The sequence below is a fragment of the Anolis sagrei genome, chromosome 6 (genome assembly GCF_037176765.1).
Source record: "Anolis sagrei isolate rAnoSag1 chromosome 6, rAnoSag1.mat, whole genome shotgun sequence".
NCBI classification, from domain to species: Eukaryota; Metazoa; Chordata; class Lepidosauria; order Squamata; family Dactyloidae; genus Anolis; species Anolis sagrei.
This window is the reverse complement of record NC_090026.1, coordinates 6995227-7022038: the sequence shown is the minus strand read 5'-3', so window position 1 is coordinate 7022038 and position 26812 is coordinate 6995227. Positions and strand designations below refer to the sequence as shown.

The window sequence follows — 26812 nt, the reverse complement described above, 5'->3', positions numbered from 1 at the left end:
CAGCCAATTCTCTCACACCAGAAGCAACTTGCAGTTTCTCAAGTTGCTCCTGACATGAAAAAAAAAATCAAACTGCATTATTTCTTCCAGGAATCGGCTTCCAATCCATCTGGGAAACACACCTTGTGGGATGTACTTGCAAACCATCCCTATCTACCTGGATGGCTTTCCACCTGCCTCTCCATCCCTTTGCGTAGGAGTTGGGAGGAGACCTTTTGCAAAGCTTCACAGGGACAGCCTGGCTTCTCCTGCCCGCCTCAACCCTCCTGGGCAGAGAAGCGGGTAAACAGGCTCATCTTGTCCCTTTTCTGTAGCCAGATTCCCAGGAGCAGACCAAGGAAAGCAGGCAATTCCCTTCACTGGGTCACTTTCCCTCGAAGTTTGCTACACAGCACCATGGTGGTCACCTACAAAGTCCGGGTGGCCACTGGAAACTATCTCTGTGGAGGGACCATGGACTCCATTTCCATCACGTTGGTGGGATCCCAAGGGGAAAGTGGCAAGTTCCCTCTGGACAAATGTGGTCGAGACTTTTCTCCCGGAGAGGTAAGAATTTTGTGTATTTTCAAAGGCTTCCATGGCTGGAATCACTGGGTTGTTGTAGATCTTTCAGGTTATATGGCCATGTTCTAGAAACATTCTCTCCTGACATTTCACATCCATCTATGGCAGGCATCCTCAGAGGTTGTGAGGTCCTCACAGAGATTTCACAACCTCTGAGGATGCCTGTCATAGATGCAGATGAAACGTCAGGAGAGAATGCTTCTACAACATGGCCATATAGCCCGAAAGACCTACAACAACCCGGTGAGAATTTTGTTCCTCATTGTTTGAACTAGAAATTCCAGAATCTCCCATTCACCATGCTAAGTAAGGATTCTGAGACACATGCTTTCCAAGGCCTTTACACCACCTCTGCCAAATGATAACCTGAGCCATGGCAGTTAACATGGGATCAAACCACATTAATTCTACAGTGTAGATCAGTATTCCTCAACCTTCCTAATGCCGTGACCCCTTAATACAGTTCCTCATGTTGTGGTGACCCGCAACCATAAAATTATTTTTGTTGCTACTTCATAACTGTAATTTTGCTACTGTTATGAATCATAATGTAAATATCAGATATGCAGGATGTATTTACATTCACTGATCAAATTGGGCACAAATACCCAATACACCCAAATTTAAATACTGGTAGGGTTGGAGAGAGGATTGATTTTGTCATTCGGGAGTTGTTGCTGGGATTTATAGTTCACCTACAATCAAAGAGCATTCTGAACTCCTCCAACTATGAAATTGAACCAAGCTTGAAACAGAAAATACTGGGAGGGTTTGGTTGGCATTGACCTTGACTTTTGGAGTTGTAGTTCACCAGAGAGCACTGCGGATTCAAACAATGATGAATCCGGACCAAACTTGGCACAAATGCTTATTATGCTCAAATGTGAACACTGGTGAAGTTTGGGGAAAATAGACCTTAACACTTGGGTGCTGTAGTTGCTGGGATTTATAGTTCACCTACAATCAAAGAGCATTCTGAACTTCACCAATGATGGAACTGAACCAAACTTGGCGCATAGAACTCCCATGACCAACAAAAAATACAGGGAGGGTTTGGTTGGCATTGATCTTGACCTTTGGAGTTGTAGTTTACCAGAGAGCAGTGTGGACTCAAACAACTTTGGATCTGGACCAAACTTGGCACAAATGCTCAATATTCCCAAATGTGTACACTGGTGGAGTTTGGGGAAAATAGACCTTGACATTTGGGAGTTGTCGCTGCTGGGATTTATAGTTCACCTACAATCAAAAGACCATTCTGAACCTCACCAATGATAGAATAAAGGCCAGACTTTCCACACAGAACCTCCATGACCAACGGAAAATACTGTGTTTTCTGATGGTCTTTGGTGACCCCTCTGAACCCCCCCCCCCCCAGGGTCTCAACTCCCAGGTTGAGAAACACTGGTGTAGATACAGCGTTATAGTCACTTTCTGTAAGTGTTTTATATTGTAATCACAAAACAGTCCCTTTCCAGTCTCTTCATCAGAATCAGCAACAAAAACATCAGTTTTCTTTTTTAAAAAATTATCTTCCTTCCTTCCTTTTCCATCCTTCCTTTCTGGTGCTTACTCGTGGCTTCTCAGGCTGGATCTACATTGTCATATAATCCAGATTATCAAATCAGATAATCCAGGTTATCTACTTTGAACTAGATTATGAGTCTACACTGCCATATAGTTCAGTTCAAAGCAGATAATCTGCATTTTATATGGCAATGTAGATGGGACCTCAGTCCACCTGCAGCAATACGCAACCAATAAACACACTGAAATCATATGCCTCTTAATCAGGCAATAACAATATGATGATGATGACAATAATGATAGAAATGCATATATTAAAACTATTCCAACAGACTAAAATATGCCTTTAGAAGACTGTCATATTGTGGCTGTTGAAAAGAAAATTGTGCTGGTACGGCTATACCAGGAGCTCCAACTTTATTTTCTTTCTGTTATCTGTTTGCAGTTGTAGGGCAGGCCTCCTGTCAATCATAATTAAGCTTTGGTTCCGCCCCTTGTTCAGAGCTCTGGGAGGGAAAGGAGCCATTTTTGGGCAGTCTCACATTTTGGGTAATCTGGCAGATAGACAAAGGATAATGACGACCAGAACTAATAGGATTGACAATGTGGAATGAATTTACGGACTCTGAGTTGGCAAACGTTGAGCATAAGATTGGTTTTACTTATTGTGTTGTATAATTGATTGTTTTAATTGTTTATAATTGCTGTTATATATGTTTTTATCTTATTGTCTGTGTTGGCATTGAATTGTGCCTTTTGTAAGCCGCCCTGAGTCCCCCCTTGGGGGTTGAGAAGAGCGGGGTAGAAATGCGCGAAATAAATAAATAAGAATAAATAAGGAAGCTAAACTATAGGACGTAGACCAGCTCATCCCGTAGAAAAGCTTCTTTTCTCAAGAACATCCGGGGAAACAGAAATTCCAGGGAAAAGGTCCCAAGGCTCTGGCTGAGAGCTCACAGCCTCTCAGCCTCACAGCAATCAGAGGGAAAACAACCCTGAGGTTTTCAAAGAATTCTCGGAGGGAGGACAGCATTTCAGATCCACGGAACTCCAGCTGAAATATCTATAAGCCTCGGCTGGTAGGTCTACTCGATACCCAGACGCATTTGGAATCGGTAGTAGGACCCACACTGATGAGGCATAGATAGTAAACAGCCTGGGAGAGGTTAAATAGGGTTTTTTCCTACAGAGTTAATTAAAGTCAGGTACCAATCCATTGAGGACTAGACTAAGAAAGCCTTGAAGTGTTGTTTGAGCCATTGAAGATTTGTTGTTTGTTCCATAATAAAGACTTTGTTGTATCATTAAAGACTCTAAAGACCATCACTTCAGAAAAATCCCTGGGAACCTCTCTTTGAGCTGCCCTGGCTTCCCGTTCATAGAATCATAGAATCATAGAATCAAAGAGTTGGAAGAGACCTCATGGGCCATCCAGTCCAACCCCATTCTGCCAAGAAGCAGGAATATTGCATTCAAATCACCCCTGACAAATGGCCATCCAGACTCTGCTTAAAAGCTTCCAAAGAAGGAGCCTCCACCACACTCCGGGGCAGAGAGTTCCACTGCTGAACGGCTCTCAGTCAGGAAGTTCCTCCTCATGTTCAGATGGAATCTCCTCTCTTGTAGTTTGAAGCCATTGTTCCGCGTCCTAGTCTCCAGGGAAGCAGAAAACAAGCTTGCTCCCTCCTCCCTGTGGCTTCCTCTCACATATTTATACATGGCTATCATATCTCCTCTCAGCCTTCTCTTCTTCAGGCTAAACATGCCCAGTTCCCTAAGCCGCTCCTCATAGGGCTTGTTCTCCAGACCCTTGATCATTTTAGTCGCCCTCCTCTGGACACATTCCAGCTTGTCAATATCTCTCTTGAATTGTGGTGCCCAGAATTGGACACAATATTCCAGATGTGGTCTAACCAAAGCAGAATAGAGGGGTAGCATTACTTCCTTAGATCTAGACACTATGCTCCTATTGATGCAGGCCAAAATCCCATTGTCTTTTTTTGCCACCACATCACATTGTTGGCTCATGTTTAACTTGTTGTCCACGAGGACTCCAAGATCTTTCTCACACGTACTGCTCTTGAGCCAGGCGTCACCCGTTCTGTATCTTTGCATTTCATTTTTTCTGCCAAAGTGGAGTATCTTGCATTTGTCACTGTTGAACTTCATTTTGTTAGTTTTGGCCCATCTCTCTAATTTGTCAAGATCGTTTTTAATTCTGCTCCTGTCCTCTGGACTATTGGCTATCCCTCCCAATTTGGTGTCGTCTGCAAACTTGATGATCCTGCCTTCTAGCCCTTCATCTAAGTCATTAATAAAGATGTTAAGCCGTTGGGCTTAAAGTATACATCCTATAGAAAAGACAGCTGTTACAGGCCCAGCGCGCGACAGAACAAAAATAATTCAACTGTATTGATTTTAAACCAAACAGCTTGATTCTAAGAATTGGTGGGGCGGTGGCTGTAAGAATGACTGCCTTCTTGTGGGTTATCGGATGATGCTGGGTTTTATTTCTTCCTTCCCACACAAATCTATTGTCATCCTAAAACCCTTCCTGGGTCTTTGAAGAAATGCAAAAGAGGCGACAGGATAATAAAGGCATGCCAGTAATATGCTGAGATCTGTATCTGTCTGCAGTGGGTGGGTCCTGCAATATCAGCCTTGGTAGGAAACATATCCCTGTGTTCATCAATCACATGTCAAGGATGGCGATGATATATCTGTAAGTTAGTTGTGTCATTGCATTATCATCTATTCCTCAGTCACTTTGTGGAGAAGGCCATAATAGCCCGTTAAATTGCACAACAGGGATAAGGGGTGCCTCTGCACTGGAGAATTAATGCAGCTTGACTGTTATGTTTCAATGCTATGAAATCCTAGTGGTTATAGTTTAGTGAAATACTAGCACACTTTGGCAGTGAAGGCTAAAGACCTTGTCAAACGACAGTTCTCATAATCCTATAGTTGAGCCCCCAGTGGTGCAGTGGGTTAAACTGCTAAGCTGCTGAACCTGCTGACTAAAAGGTCAGCAGTTCAAATCCAGGGAGTGGGATGAGCTCCCGCTGTTAACCCCAGCTTCTGACAACTTAGCATTTCGAAAACATGCAAATGTGAGTAGATCAATAGGTACTGTCCCGGCCATGCAGTCATGCCGGCCACGTGACCTTGGAGGTGTCTACGGACAACACCGGCTCTTCGGCTTAGAAATAGAGATGAGCACCAACCCCCAGAGTCGGACACGACTAGACTTAATGTCAGGGGAAACCTTTACCTTTAACTTTTTTGAGCCAGTTAATGTAGTTAATGTAGTTCCAAACTTTTGGATCATATTCCTTGTGCTTCCAAGGAAATGCAATCAGCTTTTTAAAATGTCTACATTTATGGGTTTGAGTTTTTCCAGTTTATTTATTTATTTGCGACATTTATATGCCGCCCTTCTCACCCCAAAGGGGACTCAGAGTGGCTTACAAATAATATGTAAATACAGTATATTATATTATTACTATAGCACAATATTAGTATTATATATTACTATACTGTACTATACCATTATAATGTAATATTATTAGTAATATTACATGTAATATAAAATATATAATTATAATATTGTATTATTATTATAAGTAGTATTTTATTGTATTACATTATAATATTATCAATATTATATATATACATACAATGTATTATATTATATAATGCTGGGGAAAATGGAAGGAAAAAGGAAGAGGGGCCGACCAAGGGCAAGATGGATGGATGGATGGGATCCTTGAAGTGACTGGATTGATCTTGAAGGAGCTGGGGGTGGTGACGGCCGACAAGGAGCTCTGGCGTGGGCTGGTTTATGAGGTCACAAAGAGTCGGAAACGACTGAACAAAGAACAACAACAAAATATTGTGTTATATAATATTATATTAATTGCACAGTGCAGGAGACAAGGTGGGACTGTCTTTCTGGCCCCCTCTCTTCACTCTGGTCCCAGAGCAGCAGTTAGATTATTAATGGATTTTATTCAAATGTCTTCTCTATTATATCTTTCACACTTTTGTTTTTCCTTCCTTCCTTCCTTCCTTCCTTCCTTCCTTCCTTCCTTCCTTCCTTCCTTCCTTCCTTCCTCCCTCCCTCCCTCCCTCCCTTCCTTTCCTTTATATACCTGTCACCCTGTCACAGCTAATCCACCTTGTTCCTTTTCTTTCCTCAGCTCTGGGCCAGAAAAAGGTAGTTTTCTTAAAGTTGAAACCCTCAGTTATTTTAAACTGGATAATCAAGGGCAGGTTTGCCAAGTTTGGTCCAGATCCATATACCCACGTAGGAGCCTTTGTGGTACACGCCAACCAAATAACATACATACATACCTCATACATTCATACTTTGGCATTTTAATGTTGTTGTTGTTCATTCGTTCAGTCGTCTCCGACTCTTTGTGACCTCATGGACCAGCCCACGCCAGCGCTCCCTGTCGGCCGTCACCACCCCCAGCTCCTTCAAGGTCAGTCCAGTCACTTCAAGGATGCCATCCTTCCATCTTGCCCTTGGTCGGCCCCTCTTCCTTTTGCCTTCCACTTTCTCCAGCATCATTGTCTTCTCTAGGCTTTGCTCTCTCCTCATGATGTGGCCAAAGGACTTCAACTTTGTCTCTAGTCTCCTTCCCTCCAATGAGCAGTCGGGCTTTCTTTCCTGGAGGATGGACTGGTTGGATCTTCTTGCAGTCCAAGGCACTCTCAGCACTTTCCTCCAGCACCACAGCTCAAAAGCATCTCTCTTCCTTCGCTCAGCCTTCCCTAAGGTCCAGCTCTCACATCCGTAGGTGACTACAGGGAATACCATGGCTTTGACTAGGCGTATCTTTGTTGCCAGTCTGATGTCTCTACCCTTTATGATTTTATCGAGACTGGACATTGCTCTCCTCCCAAGAAGGAAGCGTCTCCTGATTTCCTGGCCACAGTCTGCATCTGCAGTCATCTTTGCACCTAGAAATACAAAGTCTGTCACGGCCTCCACATTTTCTCCCTCCATTTTCCAGTTTTTAATATACAGGTTTTATTGCTTTCCCTTTCTGCTTTCCAGGTGGATGACTACAAGGTCGAAAGCCAGCAAGACGTGGGTCCCATCCTGCTGATCCGGCTCCACAAGGAGCGCTACGGGGCTTTTCCCCAGACCAGCTGGAACTGCAGCTTCGTGGAAGTGCTGGCACCCGAAGGGCAGAAGTACCATTTCCCTTGCTATCAGTGGATTGTAGGGTACCAGACCCTGGAGCTCAGAGAAGGGGCAGGTGAGAGGTCTGATGCATCCTCCTTCCCCCAAAAAGCATTGAATCCGCACCTTCCATTGCCATGACTCACTCCTGCAACCATTCTGCCAGCTTGCTTTGCTCTGCCACTGCTTGTCCTTGGTTGATTTCAAAGTGGAGATACTGTTTGTTCCTTACGTTGAAGTATTATTATTCTATTTTTACCAACACTTCAAAATGTATCTCTGCAGCTGCAATGCAAAGAGCCGCAGGCTGTTTGCTCTTTCTGGGTTGTACTAGCATGCCTCCCTACATGAACACAATCAAGATAAGGGTGTATACTATAGAATAAATATTAAAACCATATGCCTTTCAAACCATCCTTGAATTGGAAGAATCATAGAATCATAGAATCAAAGAGTTGGAAGAGACCTCCTGGGCCATCCAGTCCAACCCCATTCTGCCAAGAAGCAGGAATATTGCATTCAAATCACCCCTGACAGATGGCCATCCAGCCTCTGTTTAAAAGCTTCCAAAGAAGGAGCCTCCACCACACTCCGGGGCAGAGAGTTCCACTGCTGAACGGCTCTCACAGTCAGGAAGTTCTTCCTCATGTTCAGATGGAATCTTCTCTCTTGTAGTTTGAAGCCATTGTTCCGCGTCCTAGTCTCCAAGGAAGCAGAAAACAAGCTTGCTCCCTCCTCCCTGTGGCTTCCTCTCACATATTTATACATGGCTATCATATCCCCTCTCAGCCTTCTCTTCTTCAGGCTAAACATGCCCAGCTCCTTAAGCCGCTCCTCATAGGACTTGTTCTCCAAACCCTTGATCATTTTAGTCTCCCTCCTCTGGACACATTCCAGCTTGTCAATATCTCTCTTGAATTGTGGTGCCCAGAATTGGACACAATATTCCAGGTGTGGTCTAACCAGAGCAGAATAGAGAGGTAGCATTACTTCCCTAGATCTAAAGTGCTTTCTACATTGCCATATAACACAGTTTAACTGCACTGAACTGGATTATATGGCAATGTGGACAGACATAATCCAGTTCAATGCAGTTAAACTGCATTCTGAAATTACACTATATGCCAGTGTAGATCCAGACTCCGACTAGAACATTGGAAGCTGATGGCAAATCCATTCTGGGCTTTAAGCCCCATCTGCACTGACTATTTAATCCAGTTTGATGCTAGCTTTAAACTGGTGGCTAGACAACATACTGTCACAAAAGCATAAAAGCAATCCCTTAATGCACATCAGTGTGCTCTCTAGTTTGTGTAATCATCATCCTCGGATCTGGTTCCAGCTTTTCCAGTGTAATCATCTGCACAGTGAAAGCACTTTCTTCCATACTGGATTGAAACGGCATCAAATGGTCGGTGTAAATAGGGCCTTTTTCTGAACTTTAAATACCCTAGCCAAGGTGCTGAAGAGCTCTGTTGGAGATTTACTAGCCATCACTAGACTAGGACTTGGGAATGTTATCTTTATGGGAAGAGCTAATAATAACAATAACAATAATAATGATAATAATCCCCCCAATGGGTGGCACCTTGTCGTGGTGAGGGGCTTAACTTCTCCAAGGATGCTGAGAGGAAAATGAACACACAAAAATACTATGGGACTTTCGAATCCAGACTGACAAAGTTTTGGAACACAACACACCAGACATCACGATTTTGGAAAAGAAAAAAGTTTGAATTATTGATGTTGCCATTCCAGGTGACAGTCGCATTGAAGAAAAACAACAGGAAAAACTCAGCCCTTATCAGGACCTCAAAATCGAACTGCAAATGTTCTGGCATAAGCCAGTCCAGGTGGTCCCAGTGGTCATTGGTGCACTGGGTGCCGTGCCAAAAGATCTCAGCCGGCATTTGGAAGCAATAAACACTGAGAAAATCACGATTTGTCAACTGCAAAAGGCCACCTGACTTGGATCTGCATGCATCATTCAAAAATACATAACACAGTCCTAGATGCTTTGGAAGTGTTCGACTTGTGATTCTTTGATAAGAAATCCAGCATCTAGATCTCGTTTGCTGTGACATACTGTGTTTTTGTGTCAGTAAAATAATGACAATAATAATAAACAAACATGGATGTGGCTCACAAATGGAACTTCGAAAAAGGAGATGGAGGGCCTGATTCTTGCAGCCCAAGAACAAGCGATTAGAACCAATGCCACCTAAGCCAGAACTGAAAAGTTGATGAAAGATTCAAAGTGTAGACTCTGCCAGGAAGCAGATGAAACGATGGATCACATCCTCAGCTACTGCAAGAAGAACACACAGACAGACCACAAGCAGAGGCAGAATACTGTTGTTCAGATGATTCATTGGAACTTATGCCACAAATACCATCTGCCTATGACAAAGAACTGGTGGGATCACAAGCTGGAAAAAGTTACAGAGAATGAACACGTCAAGCTACTCTGGGACTTCTGGATTCAGACAGACAGAGTCTTGGAGCACAGGACTCCTGATCTCATGATAATGTTAAAAGACAAAGTATGGATTGTCGATTTTGCAGTCCCAGGTGACAGCAGGATTGAAGAGAAACAACAGGAAAAGCTGACACGATACGAGGATTTAAAGATCGAACTGCAAAGACTCTGGCACAAGCCAGTCAAGGAGGTCCCAGTGGTGATCGGCACACTGGGTGCAGTGCCTAAAGACATTGGCCTGCACTTAAGCACAATTGGCACTGACAAGATTACCATCTGCCAGTTACAAAAGGCCACCTTACTGGGACCTGCATGCATTATTTGCCGATACATCACACAGTCCTAGACACTTGGGAAGTGTCCGACGTGTTATCCAATACAACAGCCAGCGGGGTGTCTGCTGTGGACTCATCTTGTTGTGTTTCTAATAATAATAATAATAATCATCATCATCATCATACATGGATTTGATTCACAAATGGAACTTCGAAAAAAGAGACAGAAGGCCTGATTCTTGCAGCCCAAGAACAAGCAATTAGAACCAATGCCACCAAAGCCAGAACTGAAAAGTTGACAAAAGATTCCAAGTGTAGGCCAGGAAGCAGATGACAGGATGGATTACATCCTCAGCTGCTGCAAGAAGATCACACATACAAACTATAAGCAGAAGCAGAATACTGGTGCTCAGATGGTCCACTGGAACTTGTGTCACAAATACCATCTGCCTGTGACAAAGAACTGGTGAGATCACAAGCCTGACAAAGTTACAGAAAATGAATACATCAAACTACTCTGGGACTTCCGAATTCAGACTGATGGAGTTTTGGAGCATAATACTCCTGACCTCACGATTGTGGGGGAAAAAAACAATGATGATGTTGCAATCCCAGGCGACAGCAGGATTGAAGAGAAACATCTGGAAAAGCTGACATGATATGAGGATTTAAACATTGAACTGCATAGACTGTGGCACAAGCCAGTAGAGGTGGTCCCAGTGGTGATCAGCACACTGGGTGCAGTGGCTAAAGACCTTGGCCTGCACTTAAACACAATCGGCGCTGACAAAATTACCACCTGTTAGCTGCAAAAGGCCACCGTACTTGGATCTGCACACATTATTCACCGATACATCACACAGCCCTAGACACTTAGGAAGTCCGACGTGTGATCCAATACAGCAGCCAGCAGAGTGAGCTTGTTTGCTGTGTGTACTAATCTTGCTGTGTTTATTATAATAATAATAATAATAATAATAATAATAATAATAATAATGGAAAGCAGGATTGTGAATCAGTTTCTCCAGTTTGGACTGCATGTCCCATCACTCCAATCCAAGAGGTAAGAATATTCAGTGCTCAATGCTTCTTGGATTGGGAACCTCCTATCCATGTTTTGAAGAACTTCCATGCTTTCATAGAATCATGGAGATGGTAGAAACCCCAAGGACCATCTTTTAGGACTACCCAGCTAAAGCTCTTCTGAGAGATGTCCATCCAACCTCTCCTTAAAAGCCTCCAACTACTACACGATGCTGGTTTCCAGGAGTATTTGTTGTCCCTCTTTTTCCTCCTTGCTGTCACTGGATACAGTGAGTAAGGATTGGTTCCAATAGACTCCTTTGCATAACATTCCTCAAATCATTCCCATCCTTCTCTCTCTCTTCCTTGCAGCCAGAACTATTGGTATGGATGCTGGAAACCCATCACTGTTACAACACCGGCAGAAAGAGCTGGAAGCAAAGCGGGAAGCCTACAGGTGAGACAATTGACTCTGAGTGCATCTACACTGTAGAATGAATGTAGTTTGACACCACTTTAGCTGCCATGGCTAAGTGTTATAGAATCCTAGGAACTGCAGTTTGGTGAGACACTAGCACTTTTTGGCAAAGAAGCCTAGAGCTTGTAAAACTACAACTCCTGAGATGCTATAGGATTAAGCCATGGCAGTTAAAGTGGTCTCAAACTGCATTCATTCCACAGTGTAGACAGTGACACACCCTAAGTCCTCCAATGCAACTTTAAAGGTATGCCGTGAAATGGTCTCATTTAATTTCACGATGCTTGGCCATTTTCAAGTTTCATACTTGGATCTTCTGGCCAATAAAAACAAGGTGGATTTTTAGTATCTGCCGAGGTTTGGTTCCAGGACTTACCCATGGTGCTCAAAGCTACAGATACCCAGGTCCCATTATATACACACAATTGTGTAGTAAATTGACGTCTATTATATAAATTGATCAAACCCATGGATAATCAAACCCCCAAAAGGTAAACCCATTAATGTGGAAGACTGATGATACTCATGCAACCAGTATTTATGCCTCTTGCATGTCTGTTTTCTTGGCACAGATATAAAGAATATCAGCCTGGGTGGCCCATGTGCCTGGATGCCGACACAGTGGACCACTTGCACCTGAACGATCGCTATTCCAGAATTAAGGAAAACGTTTTCCAAGTGCAGATGGTGACAGCGTAAGTCCTACTTTTTCACTGGTAGTCTGACTTGGGAAAGCATGGGAATCATGGTCCCCAAAAGTAACTTTTGCAAGGTCTTGGGATGGTTGTACTTGAACATTTCAAACCCTTTTTTCACTGTAACATCTACACTGTAGAATCAATGCAGTTTGGTGCCACTTTAACGGTCAAGGCTCAATCCTATGGAATCCTGGGAGTTTTCTTTTTGTTGAGGCAAAGGCCTTGTAACACTACATTGCGCTATGACAGTTAAAGCTGTGTCAAACTGCATTAACCCTACAGTGTAGATGCACCCAAATTCTTTTTAAAATATATTAATTTTAAGAGAGATTATTTAATATGGTTGGCAGGACTATAATTTGATTGTAGTAAGTGCTGATCCTGCAATATTTACAGACTTCTCACAATAAATTATCTATTCATCCATATTCGCATAGCAGGTGGAAATCCAACAGGTAGAACAGTGTTTCCCCACCTGGGGGTCAGGACACCTGAGGGGGTCGCGAGGGGGTGACAGAGAGGTCACCAAAGATAATCAGAAAACACAGTATTTTCAGTTGGTCATGGAGGTTCTGTGTGGGAAGTTTGGCCCAATTCTCTCATTTGTGATCTTCAGAATGCTCTTTGATTGCAGGTGAACTATAAATCCCAGCAACTACACCTACCAAATGTCAAGGTCTATCTCCCCCAAACTCAATACTGGTGGAGTATTAAGTATTTGTGCCAAGTTTGGTCCAGATCCATCATTGTTTGAGTCCACAGTGCTCTCTGGATGTAGGTGAACTACAACTCCAAAACTCAAGGTCAATGCCCACCAAACCCTTCCTGTATGCTCTGTTGGTTATGGGAATTCTGTGTGCCAAGTTTGGTTCAATTCAATTGTTAGTGGAGTTCAGAATGCTCTTAGATTGTAGGTGAACTATAAATCCCAGCAACTACAACTCCCAAATGACAAAATCAATCCACCCCCAATCCCACCAGTATTCCAATTTGGGTGAATCAGGTATTTGTGCCAAATTTGGTCCAATGAATGAAAATATATTCTGCATATTAGATATTCATATTACGATTCATAACAGTAGCAAAATGACAGTTATGAAGTAGCAACGAAAATAATGTTATGGTTGGGGGTCACCACAACATGAGGAACTGTATTATGGGGCTGCGGCATTAGGAAGGTTGAGAAATACTGAAGTAGAGCTTTCTCCCATTATAGTAGAAGAGAGTTGTACCTATTTTATTTTACATTTTTTACTTTGTTTTTATCCTGCCTTTCTCCTAATGTGGGGACTCAATGCAGGTAATGATAAATATAAAATAATGCTGATTAAAAACAAGAGGAATACATTGAAATATTTAAAATACTAGCATATTTTAAAAACAACATACCCACATACCTGCTGAATTTTAGCCAGCTCTTGAAAAACATAAACATTTCATATTTTGTATTTTTCTTTTGTGACACCAGTGAAGTGGAATTGAAAATGAAAGGTCTGCTGGACTGTAAAAATTCCTGGAGAAAACTGGATGACATCCGAATGGCCTTTTGGTTTTACCGATCCCCTGTCACAGGTCAGTATCCTCATCAGATAAACCAGATTTGTTAATCTAGGACTTATTATTACCACCATTGATTTTCTTGGTGATCCATCCATCCCATGTGGATAGCATGACTGGGATTTTAGAGTGGCAGTGGTTAATTCTATTTTAGTATTTGCATGTTTATGGATTTTAAATTGCATTTTTTAAAATATTGTGAGCCTCATTGCATTTAGATCAAAGGATAAAAGTGGAACAACAGCCATTTTCAATGCATTTCAGTGTTTTATGACACCAAAGGTTTAACTGTTTATTTGTATTTTTATACTCATTGCTGCACTCTAGCCTTGAGACACCTTTTCACTCAGCACCACACCAGAGTCCAGTAGTAACTAACTACAGCAGTTTATTTACACAATCATGTACGCAAGGGGGAAAAGGGCATTTCCCAAAAAGTAATAGGAAAGGAGCTATAAAATAGCAGTAGTCCATATACAAAAGATCAGTAGTCCAAAATACATGGAATCAAGAAAGTCATAATAAATCCATAAGCATGATAGCAGGAACTTTTTCTAAGGCAAAACTCTTTCAGGAATATAGGCAGACAGAGAAGACGGAACCATGATCTTGAGAGCTGAAAGAGGAACTTGAATCTATGACAACGTTGTCTGCTCTGGAGACACCAAGTAAACATTACTGAGTTTAAGTCCAGGCCTGACCAAGAAGCCGACACCTGGGTTTCAAGGACTACTCACTGAGTCTTTCCAACTGCCTAATTAATCTATCACTCCCTCCCTCCATGTGGAGGCCTAATCTGATAACTCCCCATCTCTTGAAGATTGATTCCCAAAAGAAACGGACTTTTCCCCTGTTACTAAGGAACGAACACTGGAATTCTCTGTCTCATCTCCAACTGCCTGCAATTCACCCTGTTCACACACACACTCCTCAGTCATAACCTCCCTTGTCCTTTGAGAAATCCCTAAGATCTTGCTCCTGAGCCCCAACACTAATATTTTAATTTTGATACTTACATTTTAACTTTCCTTTGCATTGTGTCATATTTATTATGAGTGGCCTTGAGTCCCTATATTGGGAGAAAGTTAGGTTAAAAATAAACAGCTGTAGCCTGAAAAATGCAATTCATCTAGCAATTAATCCTATCTACACTGTATAGTTAAGACAGGCAGGATACTGCAGTTCAACATATTTGGCCCCTTCTACACTTTATTTAAAGTGAAAGTGAAAGTTGAAAGTGCAATGACCCGGAACTGTTTATGTCGTGGTTCTCAACCCACCTAATGCCGCAACCCCTTAATCCAGTTCCTCATGTTGTGGTGACCCCCAACCATAACATTGTTTTCATTGCTACTTCATAACAGTCATTTTACTACTGTTATAAATCATAATGTAAATATCAGATATGCAGGATGTATTTTCATTCACTGGACCAAACTGGGCACAAATACCTAATGCACTCACATGTAAATGCTAGTGGGGTTGGGGGAGGACTGATTTTGTAATTTGGGAGTTGTAATTGCTGGGATTTATAGTTCACCTATAATCAAAGAACATTCTGAACTCCACCAGCGATGGACTTAAACCTAATTTGCCACATAGAACTCCTATGACCAACGGAAAACACTGGAAGGGTTGGTGGGCATTGACCTTGAGTTTGGGAGTTGTAGTTCACCTATATCCAGAGAGCACTGTGGACTCATGCAATGGTGGATCTGGACCAAACTTGGCACAAATACTCAATATGTGCAAATGTGAACACTGGTGGAGTCTGGGAAAAATAGACCTTGACTTTTATGAGTTGTAGTTGTTGGGATTTATAGTTCACTACAATCAAAGAACATTCTGAACTCCACCAATGATAGAATTGGTTCAAATTTCCCACATGGAATCCACATGACTATCAGAAAATACTGTGTTTTCTGATGGTCTTTGGTGACCCCTCTGACACCCCTTCGCGACCCCCTTAGTGGTCCCGACCCCCAGGGTGAGAAACATTGGTTTATGACAATGGCTATGTCTCTGTGTAATAGGTGATGTTCTTTTGTGTGATGTGTTTAATAATGTTTTATTAGGGGAGTCTCAATTTTAATGTTTTATATTGTGTTATTGATGGCATTGAATTGTTGCCAACACTGTGAGCTGCCCTGAGTCCCCTTCGGTGGTATACAAATATCACAAATAATAAATAAATAAATAAATAAATAAATGCTTTGAACTGGATTATATGAGTCTATACTGCCATCAGTTCAAAGCAGATAATCTGGATTTTATATGGCAGTGTAGAAGGGGCCTTAAACTGCATCATCTGGGTCTCTACTGTCCATGTAATGCAGTTTAAAATTGCATTATAGCGCAGTGTAGATTCAGCTGCAATTGAACATAACTTGAACTGCCATTGATCAAAGCAATTGAGTGGAAGGAGATGTAGTCTGGTTAGGTCTTTAGCCTTCTCTGCCGGGGCCTCATTGAACTAGAATGCCCCTTGAGCCATGGCAGGGAAAGTGGTGTTGAACTGCATTCATTCTACAGTGTAGATGCACCCAGGGTTGCAGAATCTGAGCAAATGAGGGAAAGTCATTGTCTGTATTGATTTCTTTAAAAGCTATCTCTCCATCCCCAGAATATGTCATCAGACACTGGCAGGAAGATGCTTTCTTTGGCTACCAGTATCTCAATGGGGTGAACCCTATTATCATCCGGAAGTGTGTTGAAATCCCAGCCAAATTCCCTGTCACACAGGAGATGGTGGCTGCATCCTTGGGGAAGCACACCACGCTGGACAAAGAGCTCAAGGTGAGGACTGAGGTGGACCTCATAAAGCATACCTACATCCCTCATGCCTGCCATGAGGTCCCTATATATGATTAAGGGCTAGTAAGGGTGCATCTGCACTAGGCATGAGCCAACTTTGACCCTCCAGGTGTTTTGGACTTCAACCCCCACAATTCCTAACAGCCTACTGGCTGTTAGGAATTCTGGGAGTTGCAGTCCAAAACATCTGGAGGACCAAAGTTGGCTCATGCTGGTGGAGATGCACCCTAGATTCCTTGCACCCACATTTCCCAATATTCAATACGTGTTTAAATCCTATTAATGCAAAGGGTCTATTCTGGTTGTAACTGACAATAGGATCCAAGGCAATGTCTTTCGTTAGAGGTCAAATGCACACCACCAAACCATATTAACGTATCAATCTCTTTCGCTATCTTTTTGACAGAAGGGTACCATATTCCTCATAGACTGTTGGATTTTGGAAGGTGTCCCGGCGACGAAACTCAATGGATCCCTCCAGTGTATCTCTGCCCCTCTTTGCCTCCTGCATTTCACTCCCCTGGGTGAGATGATCCCCATCGCCATCCAGGTAATGACTTTGGGTGCATCTACACTGTGGAATTAATGCAGTGTGACACCACTTTAACTGTCATTCTCAATGCTATGGGATTATAGGAGTTGTACTGCCTATTACAGGGAAAACCAGCTGATCCCTAGTCCATAAACACAGACATGTGCTTTTCACCTTAAGAACAGACAAGCATCCCATGCAACTCCTCCACAGCAAACACCAACCTCTTTCCTCCTCCTAACACACCCACCCCTCCCTATTTTTTCCTCATCTTCAATCCTAACATTCCCAATGTTTACCTATATATCAGTAAGAATATGCTTTAATAAAAAAGATATATATATAAAAGAACAGACGAGCATCCCGAGCTCTGAGGATTATTACCTGGAAAGGAATCCCACTGGAGCTTTGCAGCACACCCAAATACCTGGGAGTCACTCTGGACCGTGCTCTGACCTACAAGAAGCCCTGCCTGAACATCAAGCAAAAAGTGGGTGCTAGACACAATATCATACAAAAGCTGACTGGCACAACCTGGGGATCACAACCAGACACAGTGAAGACATCTGCCCTTGCGCTATGCTACTCTGCTGCTGAGTACGCATGCCCAGCGTGGAACACATCTCACCATGCTAAAACAGTGGATGTTGCTCTTAAGGAGACATGCCACATTATCACGGGGTGTCTGTGCCCTACACCACTGGAGAAATTACACGGTTTAGCCAGTATTGCACCACCTGACATCCGCCAGGAAGTAGCAGCCAATAGTGAAAGGACCAAGGCAGTGACATCTCCAGCTCATCCCTTGTTTGGGTATCAGCCAGCACGTCAACAACTTAAATCAAGAAATAGTTTTCTAAGATCTACAGAGACACTCACTGGAACACCTCAACAAGCAAGAGTCCAAAAGTAGCAGGCTCAAACCCAGAACCACAAGATGCAGAGCCAACCTTAAGAAATGGGGCTACAAAGTGGAGTCCATGACATGTAAGTGTGAAGATTTTGGAGATTTACAGACCACCTGCTGCAATGCAACCTGAGCCCTGCTACATGCACCATGGAGGACCTTCTTATAGTAACACCAGAGGTACTCCAAGTGGCCAGCTACTGGTCAAAGGACATCTAATCAACTACCAAGTTTGCAAACTTTGTTTTTTGTTTGTTTGTTAAAAATGCAATACAACTGTTTGGTTTGCTCCTGACACGATAAATAAATAAAATAAATAGGAGTTGTAGTCTTAAGCCCTATCTACACTGCTATATACTGCAGTTTGGACTGTATTATAATGGTCAGTGTAAACTCATATAATGTAGATTGAACCACATTGGATTGTATGAGTCTACACTGCCATATAATCCACATCAATGCAGTTAATCTGCATTCCAAAACTGGATTATATGGCAGTGTAGATGGGGCCTTAGAAGGTCTTTAACTTTCTCTGCCAAAGAGCGCTGGAGCCTCACCAAACTACAAATCCCAGGATTCCATAGCGTTGAGCTATGGCTGTTAAAGTGGTGTTAAACTGAATTAATTTGACAGTGTAGATGCACCCCCATCTTTTCAAAATGTGTCCATTGATTTCTCTTTTATTAAAAATGGCATATTTGTAATCCAGTTTTCTCTTGAAGGTTAATCTGTATTATTCTTCTGTATTTCCAGCTGACGCAACAATCCGGACCGGAAAGCCCAATTTTCTTGCCCACAGATTCAGAGTGGGACTGGGCATTGGCAAAGTTCTGGGTGCGAAACAGCACTTTCTACATCCACGAAATCCTCGTCCACCTGCTCTCTACTCACCTGGTGGTGGAAGTCTTCATTCTAGCTACCTTGCGCAATTTACCTATGTGCCACCCAATTTACAAGGTACGTGAGTGGGATTTGGCCGTCCTATTGGAAGAAGGATTTGGAAAGAAACAAACCACCCAAAATCAGGATTTTCAAAGATGCACAGGACAGATAGAGAGAATCTGAGTTAGGCATCTACACTGTAGAATTAATGCAGTTTGACATGATTTGAGCTCCTAATGTTCAATGTGATGGAATCCTGGGAGTTGAGTGTTTTACAAGGTCTTTAACTTTCTCTGCCCAAGAGTGCTGATTCCTCACCAAACAACAACTCCCAGGATTCTGTTATGTTGAGCCACGGCAGTTCAAGTGGTATCAAACTGCATTATTTCTACAGTGTAAATGCAGTCTGGGATGTCATCAAGCCCATCTTAAGATAGTAGTGGTGCTGTAGCAGTTCCAAAAATAAGACCCTGGGTTAGGATTAGGGTCAGAATGCAAATGTTGGAATGCAAATTGATGGCAAAATCTCAAGGAATTGGAGACGTTGGGTGCATCTAGACCAAGCATGGGCAAACTTCGGTCCCCCAGGTGTTTTGGACTTCAACTCCCACAATTCCTAATAGTCTCATGCCCCTTCCCCCCTCCCTTAATTGGCTGAGGGGGGGGGGGGACTTGAGCCTGTTAGGAATTGTGGGAGTAGAAGTCCAAAGCACCTGGAGGACCAAAGCTTGCCCATGCCTGATCTACACCATGGAATTGATGCAGTTTGACTCAATGCTATGGAATACTGGCAGGCAATAGTATTCTTTGGCAAAGAAAGCCAAAGACCTTGTAAAATTAGAACTGCCACTATTCCATAGCATAAGGTGAGGTCAAACTAATTTATTTTCACAGTGGATGGTTCAGTCATTACCACAATCTGCTTAGCCAAACGTGGCAGCTTCTAGATTGGGCACGGGCAAACTTAGGCCCTCCCTCCAGGTGTTTTGGACTTCAACTCCCACAATTCCTAACAACTTGGGAGTTGAGGTCCAAAACACCTGGGGGGGGGGGAAGTTTGCCCATGCCTATTCTAAATAATAATAATAATAATAATAATAAACAACCAGTATGTAACCAAATTTGAAATGTTTCCTGTTCCTGGTTTGAAAGTGTTATTTCCTGTCTAACTGTGCAGTACTTACTTTGAAAGTAGTTGTTCAACTCCAGAAACTTCCTTTTTGTGGCTGCCACAAGCTAGGTTGAAATGAGATATTCACTGGAAAACTTTAGCAAAATATGCTGCAGTTTAATAAACTTTTGCATGTTTTTATGATAGAACCAATTAGGAAAGGAAATTTACAACCCAAGAATAAAAATTGTGTTACACAGTGCAATAAATTTTCTTTGTTACCCACCTCTTCTCATGGCTCAAGTTGTATACAATACACTCAAAACACATTAAAATAAAATACATATATCAATACATACATATATCTATATCTATATATATCAACATATATCAATAAATACATATATCAGGAGCCCCCGGTGGCGCAGTGGGTTAAACTGCTGAGCTGCTAAACTTGTTGACCGAAAGATCACAGGTTCGAATCCAAGGAGCGGCGTGAGCTCCTGCTGTCAGCCCCAGCTTCTGCCAACCTAGCAGTTTGAAAACGTGCAAATGTGAGCAGATCAATAGGTACCACTCCGGCGGGAAGGTAACAGTGCTCCATGCAATCATGCCGGCCACATGACATTCAAGGTGTCTACGGACAATGCTGGCTCTTCGGCTTAGAAATGGAGATGAGCACCAACCCCCAGAGTCGGACATGACTGGACTTAATGTCAGGGGACAACCTTTACCTTTACATATATCAAAACACACATTTATAAAATACATAGTACACTAAACACATGGAACAAAGATCAAAATACATAAATGATTTGGTTACATGTCTGCAAGATGTTAGGGATTTCTGGACAAAGATTTGCACTGGCCCTGGTCTCTCCTCTTGCTACAGCTGTCTTCTCCCATTTTTGAACCTTCTTTGGCCTCATCTCTTTTGTTTTCTATCCCGTGTCCATATAGCTATTAATTCCTCACTTCCGATATACTTTACACATCAACGTCCTTGGCCGGGTGAACCTTTTTTCCCTAGGAGGACTCATTGAACAGGTAAGCATGCCATTTCGTATAAGATAACTGTCCCGAGAGGGAGCTTCGTCACATATTAGGAAGGGAACCTGTCATATTTTGCATAAGGGGTGCTCAACCTATATTACTGTTATTCTCGTATGCCAGAAGCTTGAGAATAAGATGCTAAGCTTCTCCAAAGTATGGGGTGAGTCCATGGCTGTGGGGTTTTCTGTTGAACATTGGGACTTCCTCAACTGGAACTCAATGGCTCACTTATTACAGGTTCATCTACACCAGGCATGGTCAAACTTCAGCCCTCCAGGTGTTTTGGATTTCAACTACCGCAATTCCTAACAGCTGGTAGGCTGTAAGGAATTGTGGGAGTTGAAGTCCAAAACACCTGGAGGGGCGAAGCTTGACCATGCCTGGTCTACATTGTGGAATTTGTACAGTTTGATTAACTTTGCCATGGCTCAATGCCATGGAATATTGAAAGTTGTAATTTTACAAAATGGTGTCAACGTGCATTATTTCAACAGTGTGGAAGCACCATACGTTACATTCATTCAATCCAATTACCATATGTACCCATTCTTTTTCCAGGCCACAGGTACAGGTTTCCATGGTGTCTCTCACCTGTTGGCCAAGGGTCTTTCGACGGTAACGTATACCAGCCTATGCCTCCCTGATGACCTCCGAGAGAGAGGGGTCGAATCGCTCCCAAACTATTACTACCGGGACGATGCTTTGAAGCTCTGGGAAGCCATTGAGAGGTATGATGGTCTAGGCTGAAGGACCAGATGGGTGATGGTGGGCAACCATAGAGAGAGTTAAGGTCTAAGCCTTGCTGCAATGGATTCTGGAGAGACAGAAGAGCTCCCTATATGTGGGTCCCTGAGCCACTTTTCCAAATCATTGAAGACCTGAGAAGCAACCAAACCTACACCAACCCCTTCTATGCTGAAGATGGGTCATAAAGACCTACTGACTTAAAAACACAACTTAAGAATAGTATTATTTTAACTTAGAAGATATCTCTCTAGATCTGTCATGTCCTCTCCTGGGAGTCTGAGAGACATTGAGCACAGAATTGCTCCGGAGGACATACAAATCCCCAGAGAAGCGTCATATCCAGGAATCCTCAAGGTCCTCCTATATCACATAATTTATATTGTACCTGACCTTGACCCTTCGGGAAAGGCAGGTAACTAATTAAATTTGTTGTTGTTGTTACATTAGGTCAGTGGTTCTCAACCTGTGGGTTCCCAGATATTTTGGCCTTCAACTCCCAGAATTCCTAACATCTGGTAAACTAACTTGGATTGCTGGGAGTTGTAGGCAAAAACATCTGGGGACCCACAGGTTGAGAACCACTGTATTAGGTGCTCTGAAGAACACACAGAGGTGTGTGCATATATGTCCGCAATTTTCAAAGTAGCACTTTCACCCTGAGATACCTCCTCCCTCCCAACCCATTGGTGCCTAGCCAGTCATAATTTCCTTTATACCTGCCTCCTTGCAGCTTCGTGTCAGCAATCGTGGCTCTCTACTACAAAAGCGACAGCTCTGTGAAGGAAGACTCCGAGGTCCAGGCTTGGGTGGCTGAGATTCTTGAGAAGTGTTTCTTTGGGCAAGAGTCTTCTGGTAATGTCCCCATCCCTTGACTTTCCTGCCATCCTCTATGAAAAGCTGGTAGGATCCATTTGTGTAGATTTGCAATGCTTGAAGGAGTTCTATCAAGTTGTTGCAACTCACAGTCTGGGGTGGAGTGACTCTTTTTCTGATTTCCCTCCCTGTTCTCCTCTTCTTAGGTTTCCCTTCGCATCTGGAAACCATCAGTGAGCTAACCAAGTACCTAACCATGGTGATATTCACCAGTTCTGTCCGCCATGCCAGCGTCAACAATGGCCAGGTTTGTCTCTGAAATGGGAATAATTTCTCCTTTTTTTCCTTTTGTACTACAGCTCTCAGAATCCCTCTGCCAGCATGGCCAAGATTCTGGGAGCTGGAGTCCCAAACCACTGCTTTTTGTGATACAAGATCAGCCTTTGCAACTTCATGCACAGAAATACAGAGTTAAAGGAAAACTTTTCCTGCTGAATTTCTGTCCAAATGAAAAGCACAGCAATCTCTGTTTAAAACGGAGAGAAGAAATGAGTAATTGTTCCCTTGCCTTTGAGATTCAAATGGATGCCTTTTGAAGGATTTGGGATTATTTACTCTTCTCTCTATCCACAAAGTTAGCTGCTAATCCCATGTCAGTGAGGCAGCAAATCCACTCTGGGTTTTGATCTGAATGGGTGTGTCTGAGCACCTTAGACAGCATCTTTAAAGTTTGGATTAGAACCAAGAATGAATACACAGTCTTGGGATCTTGTTGAATTGGATTTCAGCTCACAGAAACCTTGGCTTTTGTGTTCATGATGCCCAAGGACTTCTAGGAGTCAAAGTGACGAAAAGAACCAAAAATAAAAGACTAGAAACTATTACTAGATATAACTTGGATAGTAGTAGATAGAAAGGGTTGGAGGAAAAGCAATGGTTTGCATACAGAAGGACCCAGGATCAGGTTTGTGGGACATTTATTCCAAAAGGAAGCCTCTTGTTTTACTTTGAGTTCAAAATCCAGAAAACAGCCTTTGGAGGGCATTTACTCCTTTGTCTCTCTCCCATCTCTGCTCTTCTCCAGTTTGATTTCGGGGCCTGGATGCCCAACTACCCTTCCTCCATGCGGAAGCCGCCCCCAAAATCCAAGGGCAGCGTGACTTTCGGGGACATCTTGGACACCTTGCCAGATGTGAGCACAACCTGCAGCACTTTGCTGATCCTTTGGCTTCTCAGCCGAGAACCAGGGGACAGGGTAAGGCAGCGGTTCTCAACCTGGGGGTCGGGACCCCTTGGTGGGGGTTGTGAGGGGTGTCAGAGGGGTTGCCAAAGACCATCAGAAAACATAATATTTTCTGATGGTCATGGGGATTCTGTGTGAGAAGTTTGGCCCAATTCTATCATTGGTGGGGTTCAGAATGCTCTTTGATTGTAGGTGAACTACACATCCCAGTAACTACAACTCGCATATGTTAATGCCTTCTATCCCATCATCCAAATGAAATAGCACTGGGTACAGGACAGAATCCTTTGGCACCCCCTGGTTACTTGTCTCCAGGATTTATTTATTTATTTATTTATTTATTTATTTATCGTGTCAGTCTCAACCAGACAATTGTATCACATTTTAAACAAATTTTTAACAAACAGGCAAAACACAGAGTTTGCAAGCTTGGTAGTTGATTCAATGTCCTTTGACCAGTATCTGGCCACTTGGAGTGCCTCTGGTGTTGCTGCAAGGAGGTCCTCCATTGTGCATGTGGCAGGGCTCAGGTTGCATTGCAGCAGGTGGTCTGTAGTTTGCTCTTCTCCACACTCGCATGTTGTGGATTCCACTTTGTAGCCCCATTTCTTGAGGTTGGCTCTGCATTTCGTGCAGCGCCTTCCAAGTCACCCAGTCTTCTGTGTGCCCAAGGGGGAGTCTCTCATTTGGTATCAGCCATTGATTGAGGTTCTGGGTTTGAGCCTGCCACTTTTGGACTCCTGCTTGCTGAGGTGTTCCAGCAAGTGTCTTTGTAGATCTTAGAAAACTATTTCTTGATTTCAGTCATTAATGTGCTGGCTGATGCCCAAACAAGGGATGAGCTGGAGATGTCACTGCCTTGGTCCTTTCGCTATTGGCTGCTACTTCCCGGCGGATGTCAGGTGGTGCAATACCGGCTAAACAGTGTAATTTCTCCAGTGTTGTAGGGTGCAGATAATGTGGCATGCCTCCTTAAGAGCCACATCTACTGTTTTAGCGTGGTGAGTTGTGTTCCACACTAGGCATGCATACTCAGCAGCAGAGTAGCATAGTGCAAGGGCAGATGCCTTCACTGTATCTGGTTGTGATCCCCAGGTTGTGCCAGTCAGCTTTCGTATGATATTGTTTCTAGCACCCATTTTTTGATTGATGTTCAGGCAGTGCTTCTTGTAGGTCAGAATACGGTCCAGGATGGAGAGGAGCTGTCAGTCAACCAATTCCCAGTCAACCTTATAGTAGCATTGTCTGGCCTGCACTGCCTTTTTTAGTTTCCCTTTATAGCTGGGCTTTCACCACCATCTCCTCTTATTTCTTTGCAGAGACCCCTGGGTTGCTACCCGGATGAGCATTTTACCGAGGAAAGAGCAAAAGAAGCCATTGGGGCTTTCCAGAGACGCCTGGTCCAGATCTCCGAGGAAATCAAGGAGAGGAACAAGGGCCTCCCGCTGCCTTACCATTATCTCTGTCCCAAAGAAATAGAGAACAGCACCTCCATCTAAAGCTTGATCCTGACTTCTCTCTGCTGCTTCTGTGAAGGCAATATTTGAAATGGGGTCCCTCAAGTGTCAGAATCAAAGGCAGGATATAATTATGGATCACTCCGGTCTCACAAAAGCACTCTTCCAGACATCGGTTTGTTCCTTGTGTTTCGCTACCGATTGGACCTTGGATTGAGTATATATTGCAAAACCAACTGTTAAAAATACATAGTGTTCAGCAGCAAAGAGGAAGCCACATCTGGAGGACTAAGAAGGCTCTACAATTTGTTTGAGTACTTTGGTTACTTTGGACTACCGGAGTCATTTGTTTACAGACTGGAAATGATGCAAATGCAGGATATAAAGATGGAAGCTAACTGGCATCTCATATGTAAATACTGCAGTCCAAATTTCTTAGATTCACAGAATACAGTGGGACAAACATTATATATAGTTGGCCCTTCATATCTAAAGTTCTGCATCCACAGATTCAACAAACATGGCTTGAAAACAGCATTTGAACAGAAAAAGATCACAACGCTAATATGTCAGCATACTTTTCCGTTTCACGGACCCAGCACTTGTTTGAATTTTTTGCCATTGTATTACACCACTAGCTGTATCTACCACACGTTGCTGTGGCCAACCTTCCCTCCCTCTTTCTGTCCTCCTTTGTTTCTCTTCTTCCTTCCTTCCTTCCTTCCTTCCTTCCTTCCTTCCTTCCTTCCTTCCTTCCTTCCTTCCTTCCTTCCCTTTTTTCCTTTCCTTCTCTTCCTCTCCCCTCCCCCCCCCTTTAATTTCCTTTTCTCTTTCTCCCCTTTCTTCTTTCTCTATCTATTCTTGGACTGCAACTGCTAGCAGTCCTCCTGATAGATCCACCTACCTACCTACCTACGTCTATCTAATTTATCTCTCTGGAGGATTGCTGGGAGCTGCAGTCCAGGAATAGGAAATTGGAAATATGCAGGGATTGGGATGCTCTCAAAGAAATCCAAGGAGAAGAAAGCTTGCAGCTTGGAAGCAGTGCATTGGGATCATCCTCCTCTCCTAAAGAGCCTGGTCTAGGGGATGCTGGGAGCTGTAGTCTGAAAGAGATTGTGGATATGCTATTGTGTGATTTGTTTGCCAGGGGGAGCTGTTTTTGCGCATGTGCTGTAGCATCTTTTTGCTTTTTTTGCTTTTTAAGTCTCTTTCTGTTGTGTTTTTCAGTGTTTTATGAGTGATGGTCACTTGTTGGCCTGATAGGTGTATTGTGTCCAAATTTCGTGTCAGTTTGTCCACTGGTTTTTGAGTTCTGTTAATCCCACAAACAAACATTAATTTTTTTATTTATATAGATTGTTTATCATGGGATTGCCTATCTACTGTTTGTGGCTCTCACGGGGGTCCTGGGCTCAAACCTCAGTGGATATTGAAAGGTTATATCAAAAGCAATGA

The 26812-nt window shown here is 43.0% G+C and overlaps 1 protein-coding gene across 1 annotated transcript; it reads left to right on the top strand.

Moving 5' to 3' along the window:
* Positions 1 to 324: 324 nt before the first annotated feature.
* LOC132779184 (hydroperoxide isomerase ALOXE3-like) lies at positions 325 to 25557 on the top strand. Its single transcript, XM_060782890.2, has 14 exons — positions 325 to 546; positions 7157 to 7361; positions 11435 to 11519; positions 12113 to 12235; positions 13707 to 13810; positions 16419 to 16591; positions 17016 to 17159; positions 18802 to 19005; positions 21002 to 21088; positions 21653 to 21822; positions 22572 to 22693; positions 22861 to 22961; positions 23739 to 23909; positions 25217 to 25557. The coding sequence occupies exons 1-14, from the start codon at positions 397 to 399 to the stop codon at positions 25394 to 25396; spliced, it is 2019 nt and encodes a 672-aa protein (XP_060638873.2). The 5' UTR covers positions 325 to 396; the 3' UTR covers positions 25397 to 25557.
* Positions 25558 to 26812: the final 1255 nt, after the last annotated feature.